Source organism: Taeniopygia guttata, chromosome 3 (assembly GCF_048771995.1).
Source record: "Taeniopygia guttata chromosome 3, bTaeGut7.mat, whole genome shotgun sequence".
NCBI lineage: Eukaryota > Metazoa > Chordata > Aves > Passeriformes > Estrildidae > Taeniopygia > Taeniopygia guttata.
In genome coordinates, this window is record NC_133027.1 from 23,636,158 (window position 1) to 23,656,488 (window position 20,331).

General features: G+C 35.2%; 1 protein-coding gene across 2 annotated transcripts in view; it reads right to left on the bottom strand.

The window, feature by feature from the left end:
- Positions 1-20,331, bottom strand: part of CSMD1 (CUB and Sushi multiple domains 1) — a 1,058,834-nt gene that overhangs the window by 326,809 nt on the left and 711,694 nt on the right. For both annotated transcript variants that reach the window (XM_030269463.4, XM_030269462.4), the window contains exon 8: positions 4,993-5,080. In XM_030269463.4, coding sequence (XP_030125323.4) covers positions 4,993-5,080 — 88 coding nt within the window. The remainder of the gene's footprint in view (positions 1-4,992; positions 5,081-20,331) is intronic.

Here is a 20,331-nt window from a genome sequence, read left to right on the forward strand (position 1 = left end):
ACATACAAAAACATAGAGTGAAATTAAATGTATAATTATTGAATATCTCCAACAGCAATATATAATTTAAAATATCGGAATATCCCCACCAGAAAGAAAAAAGGGGATGGAGGGAAATGAACAGGAGGAATACAAATATTTTTATATCTAATGAAATAAAGTAAGGATTTTATGTTTAGATTGGATTTTGATCATTGTAGAAATACTTTTAAAGGTTTTATTAATGTATACATAAAACATCATACACTAATTTAAGCTATACACTCATGATGATTCAATTTGTTTCAATACAAAGTATGTATTTCAGAGGATTGGTATTTTTTTCCTAATGTTCTGGAAATAGCTTGTATCTAAGGGCAAGTAATATGAACTTCATATGTTTTACACAGTGGGTATAATCTTCTGAAATGTCTGAACACAAACTAGGGGACACAAAATAAATATGCTGAACACAACACAATAAAAACAAAGAAGAAACATAGCAAAAAATGTCACATTAAAGAGCAAGGCACAAAGTACTCCAAAGCTCCTTCTGAATCTAAATAAGCATCTTAGGAGAGGGGTTGCATCTGGATCACAGTCTACAATAAAACTATTCACACATCCAAATTGCTGAGTCTTTCCATTGATTAAGCTTGACAGCTTCCCATTTAAAAAGGGGACATCCTTTGAAGATGTCGTATAGCTTTTTTGATATATGATTTCAAAGAAAAATCCTAGTTCATTTAATATCCACAAATTAACAATGAAAGGTTTTAATTGAATTTGAGGAATTTTGTTACTTTTGGGGTTTTTTTCCACATCTCTACCTCCCTAGTCAATGAGCAAATCCATGTGCACCGGAAATCTTGTGATTTGCTTTATTACTTCTCTCTGTAAACGTCAAATACAGGGAAGAAATCTGTTTTCTCATTTTTCTTTTTGTATTTTAAATTAAAACTCCATCCAAACATAATATGTGGGTTTGTAAAGAAGGCTAGAATTTGACTGAAAGAAGCTATTTTTAAAAAGAGAAAATACTGACACAAAAAAGTTAATTTAATTTTTTAAATCTGTTTTGAAATTTTAAAATCCATTTGTTTTACAAGTGTTGGTGAAATTGGGAGAAATTACTAAATTTTCACATTATCACACATACCATATAATATTTAAGACAGGCTGAACCAGTATTATTTAGATAAATTTCAGATTTCATTTAAACAATCTACTAGTTTGCAATTTTACATAAATATAAAATGTGATATTGATCTCAAAATTGTAATAATTATGTTCTCATTGCTCTAACCAAGTCTGACTAGCCATTTCTCCCCCAAAATTAATCTAAATATCCATTGCATTGTTTTAAAATCACTGAAAATCATCTCCCTACTTCCTAAAATGAACACAGTAGAAGCATGGCAGGAGGACAGAAAGAAAAGGTTAAGATTTCAATACCTTTTTTTTTTGCTTTATTATATTAGAATGAATGCCATTATTATGCTGAAAACGATGAAACCCTTTTCAAAGAACTTGTCATCACTGAATCAGTTGGGTCTCAGGCTGTCTGGAAAATAAACCCTCTGCCTTTCCATCAATCCCACTTAAAACATGTCTTTCAGTAGACTGGAAAAGATTTTGAATAATGTGCATTTTCACATGTTTTAGTTCAGATTAATATTCACAGTTGTCATTCTCCTGACAAGAACAATAGCTCCTTCTGGTGTTTATACTTGCCTCTTAGAAAAGAAAAAAAAAATACCGTCTTTCTTTACTCTCCAGAATACTTTTAGTACATTGGAGAAACGCAAGCAGCAGTAATTATTTCCTCTTCTCCTGTGGAAGAGCTTGATTTGTCATTTCAGAGAAACAAAAACCAAATTCCAGCCAAAAACTCTATTTAAATGTCCATCTAGATTTAGACAGTTAACTTTAAGTTAACTGTCTAAATGGATATTAACTGTTTAAATAGATATTAACAAACTTTAAAGTACATGAAAAACATATGTTGTTGCATAATGAGTTTTTCAGATTATAAGTAACATTTAAGTGGAAAACAAACTGTTATTATTTCTCTCAAATAATATTCAGAACTGGAGGCCCAAAATATGCACACAATTAATGTGATCAAACTACACAACATGTCTTATTTATCTTATGTTATACGATGTTGCCTGTTGAACAGCTTATGCATTCATTTATCCTCATGAACAGTAAGATACACTTGGTGAAATGAAAACATTATAAGAGTCTGGATGGGATGAAGGAGGTAGGGAAATAGCCTTACTCTCTCAGTTTAGCAAGCTCAAGCATTGCTCATAAGTAAACTCCAGGCATTTAAGATACCTTTAACCCACATTCATTGCTAAAAGTCCGTGTTCAAAACATAGTCATTTGCAAGGTTCTTTGACATTTGATTCCCTTGGATATCTTAAAAAGTACTTTCAGCTTTAAGGTTCTTTTGTGTTTTCCCTCTTAGTATTTTTATGCATTGCTGGGAAATTTGTTGTTGAGCTCTTCCATGTTTGGGTTCACATGTTTTGGATCTTAGAACTGGTTTCACCAAAACTATTTTAGTTTGCTTTGTCTTTCAATTTACAGACTACCCCCTAGAGGTGAAAAGAAGTAATTTTCTTCCTTACCTTCCCTGAGCTTATCAGTGCTCTTAAACCTGCTGCTGTTTCTTAACAATTGTTCATATGCCACTGATTTGGACCACAACTAGGTGAGAATCTGTTTTGCCAACAGTGTATCATGAACACATAGAAGCTGTATGAAATTTATAGATTCACAGAGTAAAGTAGATTCGAAGAGCACATCATCTAGTCCATTTGAAGCAAGCCCAGTTGGAAGAGAGAGCTCAGAGACCTGCTTGAATGAGTTCTGAATGCCTTCCTGGATGGAGATTCTACAGATTCTCTCACGAACTTCAATGTTTTACTACCCTTATAGTAAAAAAACATGATTTTTTAAAATCCTAAATCTAGCAGTAATTTACCATGTCCAACCTTATGTCCATTACCTTTAGTCCTTCTCTTTCCAGAGATGATGTTCTCTCTTCACTGATAACGAAGTGATCCTAGATACTGCCTCTAATTCTTTCAACTAAGTAATTTTTTTGAGGAATTCAGAAGTGGCATGTTCTGCATCATTTATGGAGGGATACTGAGGCATGCTGGCACAAGCAGGAAAGTAAAATACTCTCCAAAATAACAGTGGGAGTATAAAGGTACTCCTTGGATGAATACACAGATGCATTTTAATACTTCTTGAAAAAGAGTTATATTTTAACATCCCATTTTTACCTAGTCTTCTACTGCCTGATGCTTATCTCTGCAAGTCATCAAATCTTAACAAAGACTTAAACAGAAATTGCATTCCTTTTCCTAAAATACGAGCCCTCTGGACAGGGGCTTCTATACATACTGCATTTTTGTATCATACAATTTAATTTGCAGTAGATGTGTTGACATGTTGAATCAGAACACCTAGAAGAGGGCATCAGCAAACACCTAGAAAACTTGTGTCTCTAGCCTATTAATTGAAATCTTATTTCCCTTCATTATTTTTTAAAACCCACTGAACTGCTACCCTGCCACTAATGAAGCCATGACTTTGCATATAACTGAATCTTTTAATGTTAGAGTTCTCTAAGATTTCTCAAACTCCGTTGAAGATAAATAGAGAAAAACCTGAAAAGTATGTCAGTCAGAAATAGAACAGATTTTTAATTTATTTTTCCTGTCAGTTATGGCCTAGGTTGGAAGAGCCTTGATTCAGGAGGCAAGTTGTATTAATTTGCTTTCTAGAGTTGCAGAGAACTTTGCACAATTCCTCTAATTCTTATTAATTGTTCCTGTCTCTTAGGTCTGACTGTCCATTCTCTGCTGAGCAATTTATAAATCTCTGCATGAGCTGGAAGCTCCCATCTTCTTCCTCTGACCCTTTTCTCTGCTGCACCTTCAAGTCTCTGCCTTTTTATCTCAATGGGGAAAGATCAAACTTCCTCCTTTCTCCATAGGGGTCCTTTGACCTTGTCTTCTTTTTTTAATATAACAAAAGGGGAAAACAAGAAAAAACAGGAGATGACATTCACATCACAGCCTCAGACACTGAGTTTGCTATAGTTTGCTATGTTGCCCAAGATTTTTAACAGCTTTTACAAAGTGGGAAAACAGATAATACTCTCTGCTTCTTCTATGGATTTCTGCTTTTTCTCCATAGGTGAGATTATTATGGTCTAAAATTATTTTTTAAAAGGCATTGATTGAAAACATAACTCAAGCAAAAACAATTCAAGATATGCAATTCAAAAAATCTATTTTGACAAAGGATCAATAAATTTAAAAATAGGGAAATTATACTCATCTATAGTTAAAGACTTAGGTTAGAATGTAAAACTTAGGTTAGAATGTAAAACCTAACCAAAAGTATGTATTTTATCACCATCCTCATAAACTGTTAAAAACAGGCAGGGTAGTGTTCTTTATTCCCTCCATGACTCATCCCTGATAACTCTCTCCAGGGGGTATCTTCTGCTAATGGGCCATCAAGCTTCACTGCATGACTGATAAGATTACATCATCCTATTGTGATATACTCCACCCAGGGGGAGGAACTACCATTCCTACCCATATAATCTGAGTTTTGGAATGTCACTAGTGGCCTTATCCACTGAATTCCCAGAGGACAAGAGCTACATAACCACCACTGGGCCTTCAGAGGAAGACCAGACCCTTCTACAGGATCACCACTTCAACAGAATCACATCTATCACTTCCTCAGGACTGCAGCCACCATTTAATCAGACTGCTACCACCATGCTGACCAACAGGATGTCAGATTGTATCCTGACCCTGCCAGTTTAAGCCAGTGTTTCCTGCCTTTATTTTAATTTTTCTATTAAATTGTAGTTCTGACTTTCACTGGTTTGCTTTCAAACTAGCACACAGGCTGTGTATAAATGTAATAGGAAATACCTCCCTCTTGACCATATAGAAAATTAAATGTGCCTACCTGAAGTCAGAGCCTACTCTCTTTCCATTTTCAGGAATTCCAGGATCAGGACATGTATCAGATGCAATTGCATCCCCACCCTGGGTCACTGCAAAGTAAAGAAAAAAACATATTAAGCATGCAGTTCTAAAGATGACCCTTTACATTTCCCATGCATAAATTGCCATTGCCTGAATGCAACCACATTTTGCCATTTTTTTCTTGAACCAGTGGACATTATTATCAAAAAGAATACCCACATAATTGATTTATTTCTGTATTATTTATTTTCATTTGTTATGATAATTTTTTTTCTGTGGGAAATGATTGATTTCTGACATTCAATATTTCTTTTTACGAATATACTAGAATTCAAAGTCTTCCTCAGACATGACAAAAAAAAAAATTTCATGAAGTCACCCTCTGAAATCTTCTCAACACACCACTGTAAGTTTAAGAAGTATAAGAGAAAATAAAACCTTCATAATAAAACCAGTCTGTAATAAGATTTAAAATAAACAAAAGGCAAGAATCCAACTGTGATACTGTAGAATTGTAGAGCAGGAATATTTTTATGAATCCCAGAATCATTTAGATTGGAAAAGACCTCCAAGATCATTGAGCCCCATTTTTGACCAACAACTACTCAACTGAAGATAAAGTCAATCTCAAAAAATATACAAGATACCCCACTGAACAATGCATTTGTAGCTAGCTGAACACGTTCATGCAAATGAGGCTCAAATCTCTATTTTTGTTTTCAGCTAAGAAATGAAACAATGCTGTTCCACTCTTTTTGCCCTCCATTCTTTCTCCATTCAGACTGTCAGATAATTAAATGATACTATGCATATAGATGTCCAGACATGGTACTCTCAAAACTCAGAACAATTTGAACATTGTCTCTTTTTTCCCACTAAAATGGGAATTAAGGAAAATGTAAAGTAAGCGGTTATTCTTCATAAACAAATGATGTAAAGCAGCAGACCAGATATACAGAAAACCCGAACACACATGTAGTTTTTATCTTGCACATATACACGTATGATGCGTCCAGCTGAAAAAAGGAAGAACTGACATAAAGACTGTGTTAGGTTTGCATTACCAGATTTTGGAAGAGGGGGCAGGATGGAGGGGTAGCTTCTGTGAAGAACTGCCAGAAGATTCCTCCATGTCCAGCAAAGCCAATCTCTAGCAGCTCCAAAATGGAGCCACTGATGGTCAAGGCTGGGCCATTTAGAAATTGTGGTAACATCTATGGGATAACTGACTAAAAAAAAGTGATTGTGTAGTTGCAATTGCAGCCAGAGAAAATCAGGATTAGAATGTGTGAAAGAAACAGCTCTGCAGACACCAGGGTCAGTGTGGAGGTAAGAAGAAGAGGTACTCCAGACACTGGAGCTGAGATTCCCCTGCAGCCCGTGGTGCAGCCTGTGGTGAGGCAGCTGTGCCCCTGCAGCCCATAGGGATCCACAGGGATGCAGATGCACGGTCCCACAGACTCATGAAGAGAGAAGCCCACACTGGAGGTAGGACATGTGACCTTGTAAAGGACCTGCAGTGGAGCAGCCTGTCCTTGCAGGACTGCACCCCACGGAAGAGTGACCCACTCTGCAGCAGTCTGGGGAGGACTGCTGGCCATGGGATGGATACACATTGGACCATTTCATGGAGAATTATCTCCCATGGGAAGAACAGCATGCTGGAGTAAGGACGAAATCCTCTCCCTGAGCAGCAGCAGAAACAACGTGTGATGAACTGAACATAGCCCCCATTCCCATCTCCCTGTGCAGCTGGGGGAAGAGGTAGAGCTGGGATGGATGGAAGGGTGGGAGAAGGTCTTTATACTTTACTTCACATTACCCTGTTCTGATTTTGTTAGTCTAAATGCAATATCTCTAATTCCAGTCTGTTTTGCCCATGATAGTATTTGGTGAGTGATCTTTCCCAGTTCTTAACTCATGAACTCTTGATTGCATTTTCTCTCCTCCATCCAGTTGTGGAGGGGGGTGCCTGGTACCCAGCTGGGGCCAACCCACTACCGTTATATGCCTTCAGTCTTTCTGTTTCCTTCACAAAAAACAGAACTAGTAGAAATCTGTGGATCATATTTTCCATCTTAAAAGATTTTTGAGAAATCTTTTAGAAAAGGACAGAGCATTCTTCCTGAATTTAAAACAAAACAAATTTAATTGGAATTTTTTAGCTGCACAAAATAAATTACACAAGTCTGAGTGGATTACAGATGACAGCATTACAGCTGAAAGGTGATGAGAGCTTAGATGTAAAAAGCAGCTGGTTTTCCCGCACAGTGATATGCTTTCAAATTTAATACAGCAGCAAAAGGAGTGGTGACAAATAGGATACACACAATCAGATTTTAAGAACTATAAATCTTCATGTCTGTTTTGTCAGCTTAAGGGACAATTAGTTTCTACAGAAATCCAGAGATTTACAAGAGAAGATTCAATGAACTAAAAAATTGTATTACAGCACTACAAAAATACAACTGAGACAATGCATTATTATAGACCATAGTTCTTGACCTGAGCACAAGTTAGGTCTTCTGTAGAGAAGCAGAGAAGCTGCAATGATTACAGTATATTTCAGCATTTGCCTTTTTTTTTTATTTTATTTTTTTTTAAATTTAGAATGTCTTAAGAATACAGGACTAATCTCTTTAGCCAATATTTTTAACACTACTAATTGTCCTGCACACTTATTCTTTACAGTACATCAAGAAAGATTATGATAATATCAGAAATTTCTTTGAAGACACAACTGAAAATATAAGGCGTTACTTAAAAAAATATTTCCCATATTTCCTTCTAAATACAAAAGCCAGAAACGAGTAAAAATTCAGCTCATCTGGATTTTGTCCATGAATAGCACATGAAATTCACCATCTAGAAGACTCTTTAATATTAATTTAATTTAATTTTAATTTCACTAATATTAATTAGATTGATAAAGTTTTTTTGTGTATGAATAAAGGCTTTCAGAAAAATCATATTCTAGCGAGTATTCATATTATTTTTTCTGAAAGTTTAATCTTGTAGCTGCTTGAAAAGTGTCAGCACTTAAATGTAGTTATAGCAAAAAACCTAGTCTTGCTACAAAAGCAGCCTGCTTCTACACTAATGTTTCTTAATTCTCTCCCCACTAATATTCCTTTCACTTTTTCAGAAAAAAAAAAAGCTCAAATTTTTGCTACTTTTAGCAGGGAACCATAGCTATGTTAGTGGACATGAGATTCAGTTTGGAATACTGAATCACCAGAACACAACATAAGCAAAACAACTGATAACTGATATGGTTATTCAACTTACTAACTTTACTAAACATGAACCTTGTGGCAACAATTGTTATACAAGGTGGAGAATGCTACCTTTGCTATCCTGTTTTAAGGACATCACACATCACATTGGAGTGAAGCCATCTCCTTTTACAGATCTATGTATATACAAAATGCCTAACTACTCTGGGACATCAGTAAATGCTAAATGAAACCTTAGTCATAGCACAGAATGAAATGACCTTCCCAAACAGATGACAACTTTGCAAAATTTTCTTCTCAGCCATTACTCTCACAAGATGTCAACACACTCTCATACGTATATCAGGGCAGAGTGGTTCAGCCTCTTGCTTATCCAGAGAAATACTATCTCTCTGATTAGGACAGGCATACTATGTCTGGAACTCAACACATCTTCCTGGATGTCTACAGGCCTTGTTAAACATAGCACAGGTTTTAGCTTCTATTTTCCCCAGTGAATTGTCAAGTGTACTTTCAACAGATGGTGTTTGCATGACATGCTGTCATGACAAAATAAATCCCCTGTAAAACAAACCTGCCTGATTTTATCTTTCCAGATGGGAAAAAAAACACCAAAAAGGAATAAATCTCTCAAATCAGTAAAACTATGTATTGCCTTTACTAGTTCAGAGACACCAGAGACTTCAGCTCACTTAGGTATATACTTTTACATATTAGTATGCTTAAAACCTTTACCTGCCAGTATTTTGTAATTCAACTAAAAATTATGTACTTAGATTTATTTTAGCTCAAACATTTATCATTCAGACTGAAAATAAATGAAAAGGTGCCCAAACAAATTCCTGTCAGAGACCTTTGTCTTCCTCTGTTAGAATCCTGCCAGGTTTACAGTTTTTCCACTACTATGAAGCATTATGCATTGCTACTGAGATCCATACCATGTGAGGAGCAAGTATCATTGAGTATCTCACTTTCAAAATATATTGAAACCTTGCAGCCTCTACAAGCATTTCCTGGATACATAATTTCTATGCATCCAGTCACATGCCCAACCTTTCATTTAAAGGTTTAATTTCAAAGAAAAAGACTTTTGTAGGCTCTTTAAAAACCCATGTCTAGCTTATACTCTTTGTGCACTGGATAAATTTTCATTTACCTAGGGTGTTAAAAGGTGTTTCATGCTTTTTGCATATTTCTTCTCTTTTTTCCCATCTTTTTCATATCAAACTTGAATTGTTTCTCTTTATATTCAAAACTCATTCACTGAGTGTATTTTAACTATAATTTCAATTTACTTTTAGAATTTAAAAATTTCAAAACAATGGTTTCAATGAAAATGGAAAGTAATATTCCTGTTTAAAGCTTGCAAAACTTATAAATAAATGTAAAGTATGCAAAACTTTTGGCAAAACCATGTACTAATTATCAGGATTTATCTTAAAACTGTAACAATGTTCCTCTGAAATGCAAATATAAACTAAACATCTATAACCTTGTAATTATGACAAATAAATTTAGGACCAGCCTTTCCCTATATTTTCTTAGTACATTTTCAGTATACCCTCTCTGTTTAAAAAAAAAGTTAAAGAGGATATAATCCTGGCTAATATCAAAGTAAGACATTAAATAGACAGTCCCTCATACTGCATCCCAGTTCTTCAAGACACCATCAGCTAGAGGAAATGGTGAGTATTCCATGTGACTAACATTAAAAAAAAAATATTTGAAGTCACAGGGCACGGAGAAAAGTGAGGAAATATTCTAGTCAGGTTTGGGGTTTTTTTACTGCTTTTTCTAACAGCAGGTTTGAGAACATCAAAGATGCTTCAACCACCACATAGGTCTGTAGTACTGAGACAGAGCACTCTCAGTGGATATGACTCAACTCTGGAACTCCTCAACATGTCAGGCTATTATATACTGTGAAACATTTTCAGGTCTTTCTGCAGAAATAATTGAAGAGTAGCTGTGAGTTCATTAACATGATTGACAGATTTACATTTTGTATACAGCCTCTAGAGTTAAGACTAGTGATTCGAATTTTTACTTGATGAAATCTATTCTTTCTTCACTGATTGAGAATGAATCAACAAGATTTCTTCTATTTTCTCAGTTGGGATCATACAGTTTCCACAGCTTTGGAGGTCATCTTTATTGTTTTACTTGATATATGACACAGGAAATTCAGAATTCCTTTAAGATGTTTCACACACTCTGATTCTAATGCAATAGTAAAGAAGAAAGACTGGGAGTAACTATAAACATAAATCAGATTTTAAAATATTGTAATCATAATAATAAACTATTACCACATACATTAACATCCTAATTTAGCTCAGCATATGGGAAGTGTTTAATCAAGGAGCAGTATTAGGCAGGAGGAAGGGTTGGTAAAACAGGTGTTTCAGGCAGCAATACAAACTAAATGAAATCTCCCTTGTTATAATATCAGTCCTACACCAGCCATGCTCCATCTTCTGCTTTAGATGCATTTGGAATCTGTAAATACACTAATGAACTACTCAGGCTTATGTAAATGATGTTATGTAATACTTTGAAGGCCTTGACTTCAAAATAAGTATTTGTGGGAGCTTGTGCTGGAGCAGACTGGCTGGACACTGGTCACACAGCATCTAGCCTCAAGAAATTAGAAGCCACAACTGATGACATCCAGGCAGCTTACAGAGAGGAGAAAAGGACACTGGGACCAATTGGGAGTGGCCATGCAGATCAACAGCCCGTGGTTGGCCAGATTTCTAGAACATTCTACGAGAGACTATGTATATGTGTGTCGGCCATACTTCAGGGTCTTGTGAAGCAGCCTCTTTATGTTTTGTTTTGCACCCTTGTTTGTGCCCTTTTATTTATTTAATAAATATCTTCAGTTTTGGCACTTCAGTTGTACCCATCCCTTCCTTGTTTCTGTGCCATGCAACCATGCCATCCTCAAGCTCCTGAGACCAGAGGGAGCCCTGCAGATCCCTCAGGGTGTTGTTGCCAGCCCATCTCCAGCTGTTCTGCTTCTAGCTGGGTCAGAGAAATCACTGGAGGTTGGACATATGCCACAATAAATATTATTATGTATAGATGTGTTATTCTCCATATCTTTCTTCAGTGGCTATTAACATTATTAAATGTTCATGTTCATGCTTCAGGTTCCAACACCTACAATTTCAATTTTAACAAGTTATGGTAGTCTCTTTAGATATTTACTCATTCTCTCAGTGGTAACACCAGTCATAGAACAAAAATTGATATCCCAGGAGTCCTCATTCCCTCCATAATTTGTTCTGAATACTTTTCAAATGTGACCAAAAATTGCAAGAATGACCTTTAAGAAGGCCTTGACAAATACTCCCTGGAGGCTAGACAAAGGACCCTAAAATTCCCAGTGGAAAGCTACTGTAAAAAATGGCAGTTTTCTAGAGCTGAGTGACAAGCTGTGGCACAGAAGAGGGTCACAAAGATGATCAACAGACTGGAACATTTCTCTTACAATGACAGTCTGAGAGAGCAAAGGTTGTTCAGCCTGGGGAAGGCAGGTTCCTTGGAAACCTCATTGGAGCATTCCAGTACCTAAAGAAGGCTTATAAAAAAGAAGGAGAACAACACTTTACCAGTACAGATGGAGATAAGGCAAAGGGAACCAGTTTTATACTTTAAAACAAGAGATTAAGATTAGATGTCAGGAAGAAAATCTACTTGAGGGTGTTGAGGCACTGGAAAAGGTTGCCCAGAGAAGCTATGGGTGCCACATCTCTTGAACTGTTCATGGCCAGGCTGGATGGCATTTTGAGAAACCTGATCTTCTGTGCCAGTGGTGGGGAGGGAATGAATGGTTGGAAATGGATAATTTTTAAAATCCCTCCAATCCAAATCATTCTAGGATTCTATGAAGTTTGCAAAGTGAACAAGATTGCTGTGAATGGGTACTTTGCCTCTCTACTATGATGAAAATAAAAGCTTACATATGTAAATAATAACCTCTTTCCAGTCAAGAAGTCAAACAGAAATGCAATGACACTGTTTCAATTAAACAAGATATTACATGCACTAATAAATGTAATAGAGTCAATTTGGTTATTCATTAAGCTCCCTAGATTTAAATTTATTTACATTTTATTTTTTAGAGGTTTCCTATTGTAAAGTATCTAACAGTTCTAGATATCTAACAGAAATAGCTAACAAAATTTTGGTCTTCAATTAATAATGGTTCACAAATGAAACCTAAATATTTAAATTATTCTTCAGCAAGTGTACTAAAAATTACTTGTTTTATGTAGCACAGAATACTGTCATTGCTGAAAAAGAAAAAAGAATGTATATGTTTGATGTCTTGACAATATTTGGAGAAAAGGTATATTTCAGCATTGTATAAAAGATCTGAATTCACTGCAGTTGTTTTGAATTCAGAAAGTTGGAAGTAATGGAAGAAAAGAAAGATTATAGAGGACAGCTTCAATCCACAAATATATTCACAGGGAATATTAGTTGAATGAACATTTCCACCATAAATTTCACTGCATTTTCTCTAAAACTTCAGCTACCCCCACTCTGAGGATAATTTCAAGATTCCAAAGTTTCTGATTTAACCCAGATCAAAATAAAATAATTGATTTATGAATAATTGTAATGATCAGAATACATATACTGCAGGAGACCGTTTTTTTTCTTTGCAAAGACATTTATTAGTAGATTTCTTTGGTGCTTTTCACATAAGCTTTTCTCTGTTTCTATATAGCAAAGAACAGCAAGGTAGTGTCATGGTTAACGTTGTTTATAAACAATGTCTTTGCATACACCAAGTCCTCTACAGTAGATTTTACTTTTAAAACTATGACACAGTCAGAAAAGGGCAAACCAGTTTGATTTACATTAAAATACACATAAAGTCACAGTTATTTTAATAATTTTGGTCTACATAAATTTGACTTCACTAAAAATTTATAATTCATGTATTAATTATAGGATGCAGGATGGATTTCATTCCCTTTTTTTCCCCTGATATATCTTTTGTAGAATGACATAAATGAAAAGTAGGAAGTTGGAACCCTGATAATGAGATACAAAGGCATTGCTTATATGGGTATACAAAAGTATACAGATATTGCCTTATAAACAAGTCAGATAACAGATGTGATAGAAAATACAGCTGAAATTAAAATACCAAGACAAAAAAAAAAGTATGTATTTCTCAGTACAAAGAAGACTATATTTTTCCATACAATTTTGTCTTGGCTTTTAGAAGGCTAGAAAATTGCTTTTAGTATAATGAGTCCATCATACTGTTTAAGTAAGTCCTTCAGCAGAAATAGCAAAACACTGATCGGTTACAAACAACAGATATAGACCTACATTGTGGAGCCTTCCCGTTCTGAGGACGCTGTAATCTGATTTTAAGACTCCTCCCATGGAACGCCTGCTAAAACCCCATGGCCCTGGGTCTGCTCTCCAGCTCTATGGGCTTTGCTCAGTCTCCCAGGCCTCCACCCCCTGCTCCCCCCGGCATGGGGTGGGGGTGGGAAATAAAATGGGCTCCCCTGCTGAACAGCAGAGAGTTGTCTCATCTGTTTTCCCTGCCATTGGTTGTGGCCTCCCTGGACGTGATCATGCTGCCACACACTTACAATACATGACACTTGTAATGTAGAAGTGATGGATTACTGAAACCCAGAGAAATGGAAAAGAAAGAGACAAGCAAAGACAGGTAAGGAAAGTTTTGAGCATGTAACTGCTTACAAGAAGCTAGTTCAAACTCTTTTCCCCCTAATTTACCTATGAAGTAACTAAAATGCTGGAATACTGTTGAATAGGAAAATATGGTCATGTTGACACCAGATGGCTTGGGCTCATCAGGCCATTCTGGGCAGTCACACAAGGAGAAGCCATTATCCAAAACCTGCCTAGAGAACATTCTTACAGATGGCATTGTGTTTCTTCAAAATTATTAACAAATCTTACAAAGTATTGTTCTAGTAGTTCAGTAAGCCACGGCCAGATGCTAGATTTCATTTAAAACTTAAATTCTCTAGTGCTTCTCACTAAAAGAGTATTTTAACCACCCCGCTTGCTTCAAGCATCAGATTAAAAACCACTAATTTCTGAAACAGAAACAATTAAAAAACCCTTTACCTGTTGTCACCCTGATTCTTAAGATTTTCTAAAGCCTTCTGAGTTTACATTCTGTTAGAAAACTTTCCCACACAATTTCTATAAACAACATATTGTTTTGCATTCCTTCATGGGGGTGGAGAAACTTGATGTACTTGTGGTTTGTCCAATGTCTTTGGAGAGGTGGCCCATTCACTCTCCACTCCACTGTCACCTTTGGAAAAGTATAAAAGTTGGAGTCAGAAAATAAACTTTCTCTTTTACCTTGCAAAATAGCAGGTGGCTTGCGTTGTGCTTCCACGTGTCCTATAGCGACAACCTGTCGCATGCTAAAGTTAATTCTTTTAGCTTTTTAAAAATAAGTTCTAGCACCTTCAAACACTGGGAATCATTATCCTATTACACTGCAGCTGTCAATTTGGTGGAAATACAGGTTCCCTGTAATTTACCAAGATATTTATGGCACTTTTTTTCTAGCAGATGGGGATTTCTATCAATATCCTTTTACTTGCTATGACCAAAATAGCTGTTATGTCCAACTTCTCCTTGTTATTCCTTAGTGTCCTGTTTTTTGGCCAGGACAGAGTTAATTTTTTTCACAGTAGCTGTGAGGGGACAGGTCCAGGTGCTGTGTGGATGTGTCTAGGTTGTTTCTCTATAGCACTCTAGCACTCTATAGCACTTCAGGTCACATCTAGGGACATTCTCACTTCCCAGAAGAAAGTGGGCATGGTTTATGGTTAGAAAGAAAAAGTGTGGGTGCAGAGGATTTGTATGCCCCTTGTTCATTGTCTCAGGGTCATGTCGGGTTGGTCAGTGAGTAATTTTTGTATGTAAATCACTTTTATTTCTATACTTTAATTATTAGTATCGTTGTTCACTTTCTTATCCCATTGCGGTTTCCAGTAAATTGTTTTTATCTCAATCTATAATCTCCGCCTTTTGTGTCTCTTGCTGGAGGAGGGGTGGGGAAGCTGTGTATGGTTTGGACCTTTGATGGCAGGGGATCAATAAATTGGGGAGTGCTGTTCCTAAAACATAACATTTGGTGATCACAAAGCTGAAAATAAATTTCTGTTATTTAAATACAATTTTTTATCCATTTTTAGTGAGTTATCAGCAGTTTAAAAAAATAAAACTGAAAATAAGGTTTTTTTATCAATTTGTTTTGTTCTGATTTGGTATTTTTTTTGAATAATGTCTTTCCAACAGCTGAATTTAATTTTCATTCAAGCTTAATGAAGCAATTTAAGTCTCAGCAGATGTAGAGCTTTCAGACAGTCTGGGAGCTTACTAGTTCACCTTTTCTTGAAGTCTTGAAGAGCCTGCTCACTCATAACATTTTATTTTACATTTACCTCTGTTGACCTCCAAGGGCAACTTCAGTTCTTCACCATGGGCTTCAGGGGAAGCTCAGGTACCGTGGCTGGAGCATCTCCTCCCCCTCCTTATTCACTGACTTTGGTGTCTGCATCATTGTCCTCACATAATCTCAGTCTTCTCTGAGCACAATTATATCTGCCTAATAACTTTCTTTTTTCCTTCTTAAATATTTTATCCCAGAAGTGTTATCACCGCCTCTGATTGGCTTAGCTTGAGCCAGCAGTGAGTCTGTCCTGGAGCCAGCCGGCATTGGCTCTTTTGGACACGGGAGAAGCTTTTCACAGAAGCCACTCCTGTATATTTTCATATAGCTATGAAACCACATGTTTAAAAATTGTGAGGGAAAATTGTCAAATATTCACCTTTTTAGTGCAATTATACATACAGATTTTATCTTGATTAAAATACTACTTAAATTGTAAGGTGAAAGGATCATCTTTAGTTTTAGCAGTTAGTTCTAATTTAAACATATTTTCTATATTAAATAGAATATATATATTCTATATCCCCCATTTCTATGGTGAAATTCCTATAAGTCACACAAAAGCTACAGTTCAGAATTAGATGCATTCATCACACACAGTTTGTGTGTGTGCATGCTGGTTGCACTCTCTGACAAAGTGAAAGTTACGCAGACCTCCTAAGATACCGTTCAGCTCATTAAAGACAAAGCTGCATCATTAAAAGTAGAGACTCTTTCAATAATTGCAAATGGCAAATTTTCACAGCTGTTGAATTCATCAGACTCCAGGAACAGAAACAGAACTTGCAAAAACAGGGCTCTCCAGGCTGAAAGCCTGGATCTGACTTCCTTCAACTGTCGGGCTGCACACACTACTATTGCCAAATGAAGTGCAAGGGAACTCCTGATGACTCTAGAAAGCTGAAATCTTACAGCAAGTGACAATTCATTCACCAATGTTTCAATACAGTTCCTCCAATTGAAACATATGTTTGCATTATGTTCACTCTTAGTTAAGAAATTGTCACCACAATAAGTATATCTTAGCACTATAAAATCACTCATTAAGACTTGCCTGAGCTGCACTTATCCATGCCTGAAAATTTAAGAACCCATTTCTATACTTTCATTTTAATTTATGATTTATAGAAGCCACCAATTCATCAATCCTCATACTTAAATAATGATCTACATCATATCTTTCCATTGCTCAAGGTCATGAGGGGAAGACAGAAGAAACTGTCCCGCATCATTACATGACAACAGTATTGTACCATCTTTGTGGCCTACTCACAGTAAAACTATTTAGCACTCATCAAACCTATAAAGTCCTTATAACAATAAAGACACTAATGTAACAGTATTATGAACTCCTTAATCATTAGTTTTTACACTATAATTTGAACTCGGTGTCATTTCATGACTTGCTGCAGGTAATGATACTTTTGCAACAATTTTAAAGACTAAATTTTGATTGCAAAGTATTTCTGTTCAGTCACAAAAAATATTTTACTCTATCTGTATTATATAATAATCAAGCACAAGGAAAATGAAAACCATTGTGTCAGTGAAGTCAACAGATAAAATTTTACTAATGATCAGGGAGGTAAGATTTTATTGGACAGGCAAATTATTAAATTTTTTTTTTTTAAATATTATGATTTATTTTTCACACTACATGGCAGGAAGTGAAAACAGAACCTTGACATGAAAACAAAATTATCATTATACATTTTCCCTTAGAAGATCACACAATAAACTAAGTGTAAGGCTTAAATACACAGCTCAGCATGAAGAGTTGTTGGTTTTTGCAATGACACTTCAGTCAGAATTGTAGGAAAGTCAGTAATTTACTTTGAAATGACAGAGTTGATGAAGAGTCAGTAGTAAAGAGCAATTTTATGGGATATCCAGAAGCATTCTTTCCAAAAGAAATAAACCCAACATGTTGTATTGTCTCAGTGGCTTATAAGTTTGAAAAACTCCATTTTTCACCAGCAACAGGCTATAAACTCACCCTACAATGTTATTTACTTGTAAATATACTACCACTATATAACGTATTTTATTGATTCACAAGGCTATCTTTATTTTTCTTTAAAAAAAAAGCAATCTAGCATTTTTACCAAGCACTGCCATTTCTGCAAGAAAGGTGAAGGTGACTAAAATTCTTATTTTTTTTAATATATAAATAAAATATAAACAAGTGTCTTTAAATAAAATTCTCCTTTTCTTAATTAGCTGTTTGATATGCATTTGTTGATCAATGTATTACCTGTTGGTTTTTTTTGTCTGGTAAGTGATACTATATTTTTGGTTGGATTTCAGAGTAAAATGTTCAGCACTGTGTTGCAAATAAGAAGAGGTAACAAAACACTTAGTCATAGGCATAATGCATTGATAATCTCATTTGTCAACATAACCTAAAGGATTTTCCGTTAAATTGAGAGACAGAGAGAAAAAGAGAGATCAGTCCACTATCCAGGGTTTGCGGGTTTAACCAAATAGGCTTTGATACTGGGAAAGAGATTAAGATTAGAAAATAACTCCTAACTATAAGATAGTCTATTGAGGTACTGTTTATATAGAAAAAAAGATTAACTGACACAAAAAAAATCTGTTCTCTGGCCTTCCTCTGACTTTTAATGTGACTGTGAGCAAAACATTGAGGACACTTCTCAACTGAAACCTACGTAGAAGATGAAGTCCTTATGACCAGAACCATGCAAAGTTTCCTTTTGAGCTGCTCAAACCAATTAAAGCTCAAACCATTTAAATTCTGAGGGGTCTTTTCTTTCTGCCTGCTTTTTCCTGTTTAAAAGCTACAGTTCTGTACATGCCAAGAAGTGATATCTATTAACTGTTAACAGGACTGAAAATTGCACTGTCTCTCTTTCACGGTTAGAAGAGATAAGTTAAGAATAATTCATCATCAAGAAGATAAATTATCACAAAATAAGAAACACACCAGCTGATGATGATTTTCTTCAGAGGTATTAATTTAATTTCTTTGGTTTTCTGTATAACACCAATGTCATAAAACCACTGGTCCATCAGTACAGTTAGTTCTCTCCCTGCCCTTCTTGTTGAAATGAAAACTTTACACAGTTTACAAATACATTACATTTCTAACCATACTGATGAACAAGATTAGAAAAGATTAGAAGGGAAAACTGAAAAGAAGTCAGATAGGAAGATTATAGGAAGATTAAAGGAGAAGGAGTTGTTTTTTGGGTTTTTTTTTTTTTTTTTTTTTTTTTTTTTTTGAGCACCTGCTGAGGAAAATATTCTGGTTCCAATGGGAAGAATTTAGAGAAGTTCTTTAAATTGGCAGGTAGCAGGTTTAGTAGGTATGATCATGGTGACACACAGGTAATGTGAAGGCAAACATATTTAGTGCAATAGTAGAACTGAATTCTAGTCTGTGTCTTAAAGAGCATGATAATTAACATTTCACTCCTTCTACTGTTTATATTTATAGATTAAATGGAGCAAAGTCAATAAAAGATCTGTGATTTGCTCTACCTGCCCCAGTCAAAATAATAATCCCATTATAATGAATAAAAGGAACCAGGAAGACACTGAATCTATAAATAAGTGTTTATCTCATGGTTCAAGGAGAAAAGAGATGAGACAAAGACACAAAATTTAATAGAATAAAGCTGTACATTTTAACGATCTAATTTATGTGCCTAGTATTTCAGCTAAATAGTTCCAATAGTTGTCTTTTTCAATAAAATAAACATTTTATTTGGTCATAAATTAAATAATTACATGTATATTAGAAATATAGCTTCTATAGCAAATTGTGTGATCAAATGAAGTGCTGACATCCTAAGAACTGTATTTAACTGGCTAGAATAAATACGAAATATCTAGTTACAATGATTGTGAGGAATGTACCTTTCTTCCAAGGAATAAAGCAAATATATTTAAACTAAACTTTGCTTTATTGCAATTAAAGTTCTCTTAAGTTAGATCTATAAGAAATCTGGCTATCAATATCCCAGAAACTGCATAAGAATTATAGCTCTCTGAAACTCCAAACTGAGTATTTAACAATTACCCATGGTAGATGCCTTCTTCAGTAATCATTTTACCTTCTAAATACACAAAGGAAAACCACAAAGCTAAATCCAAAATGGACATTGATTCTAGCCATTTATTTTTGTGGTAATTTAATTCAGTTAGCATTATTTTTTCATTGCAGTGTGCAAAGTACATCTGTTCAGAAGAGAGACTGTTCCTTCTGCTGATCTGCCTATATCTGCAAAGGGAAAGTACTGATCTCCATTCCCTTTTTAGTGTCCTACTTCAGAAGGGACTCCATAATTGTGAACCTTTAGTACAATAAAGCATTTTCTGACAACTTAGTATAAAGCAATTTAGTATCAAATGTCTTATTCAAGAGATAGGATGTAGTTTTCTTTCTTTAAGTTATAGTTATATTACTGTATGCACTTTTTAGGCTTCTACTCAGAGAAAATAATTATGACATTGTGTGTAAGCACAGGAAAATAGATGCAAGACTGCATATCAAGGACCAAATCGAAAATTAAGCACTATTTTTTCTCTTAATAAGTATTTAACATTTTTTTCCAGACCTAACATTTTAACATTTTCCACA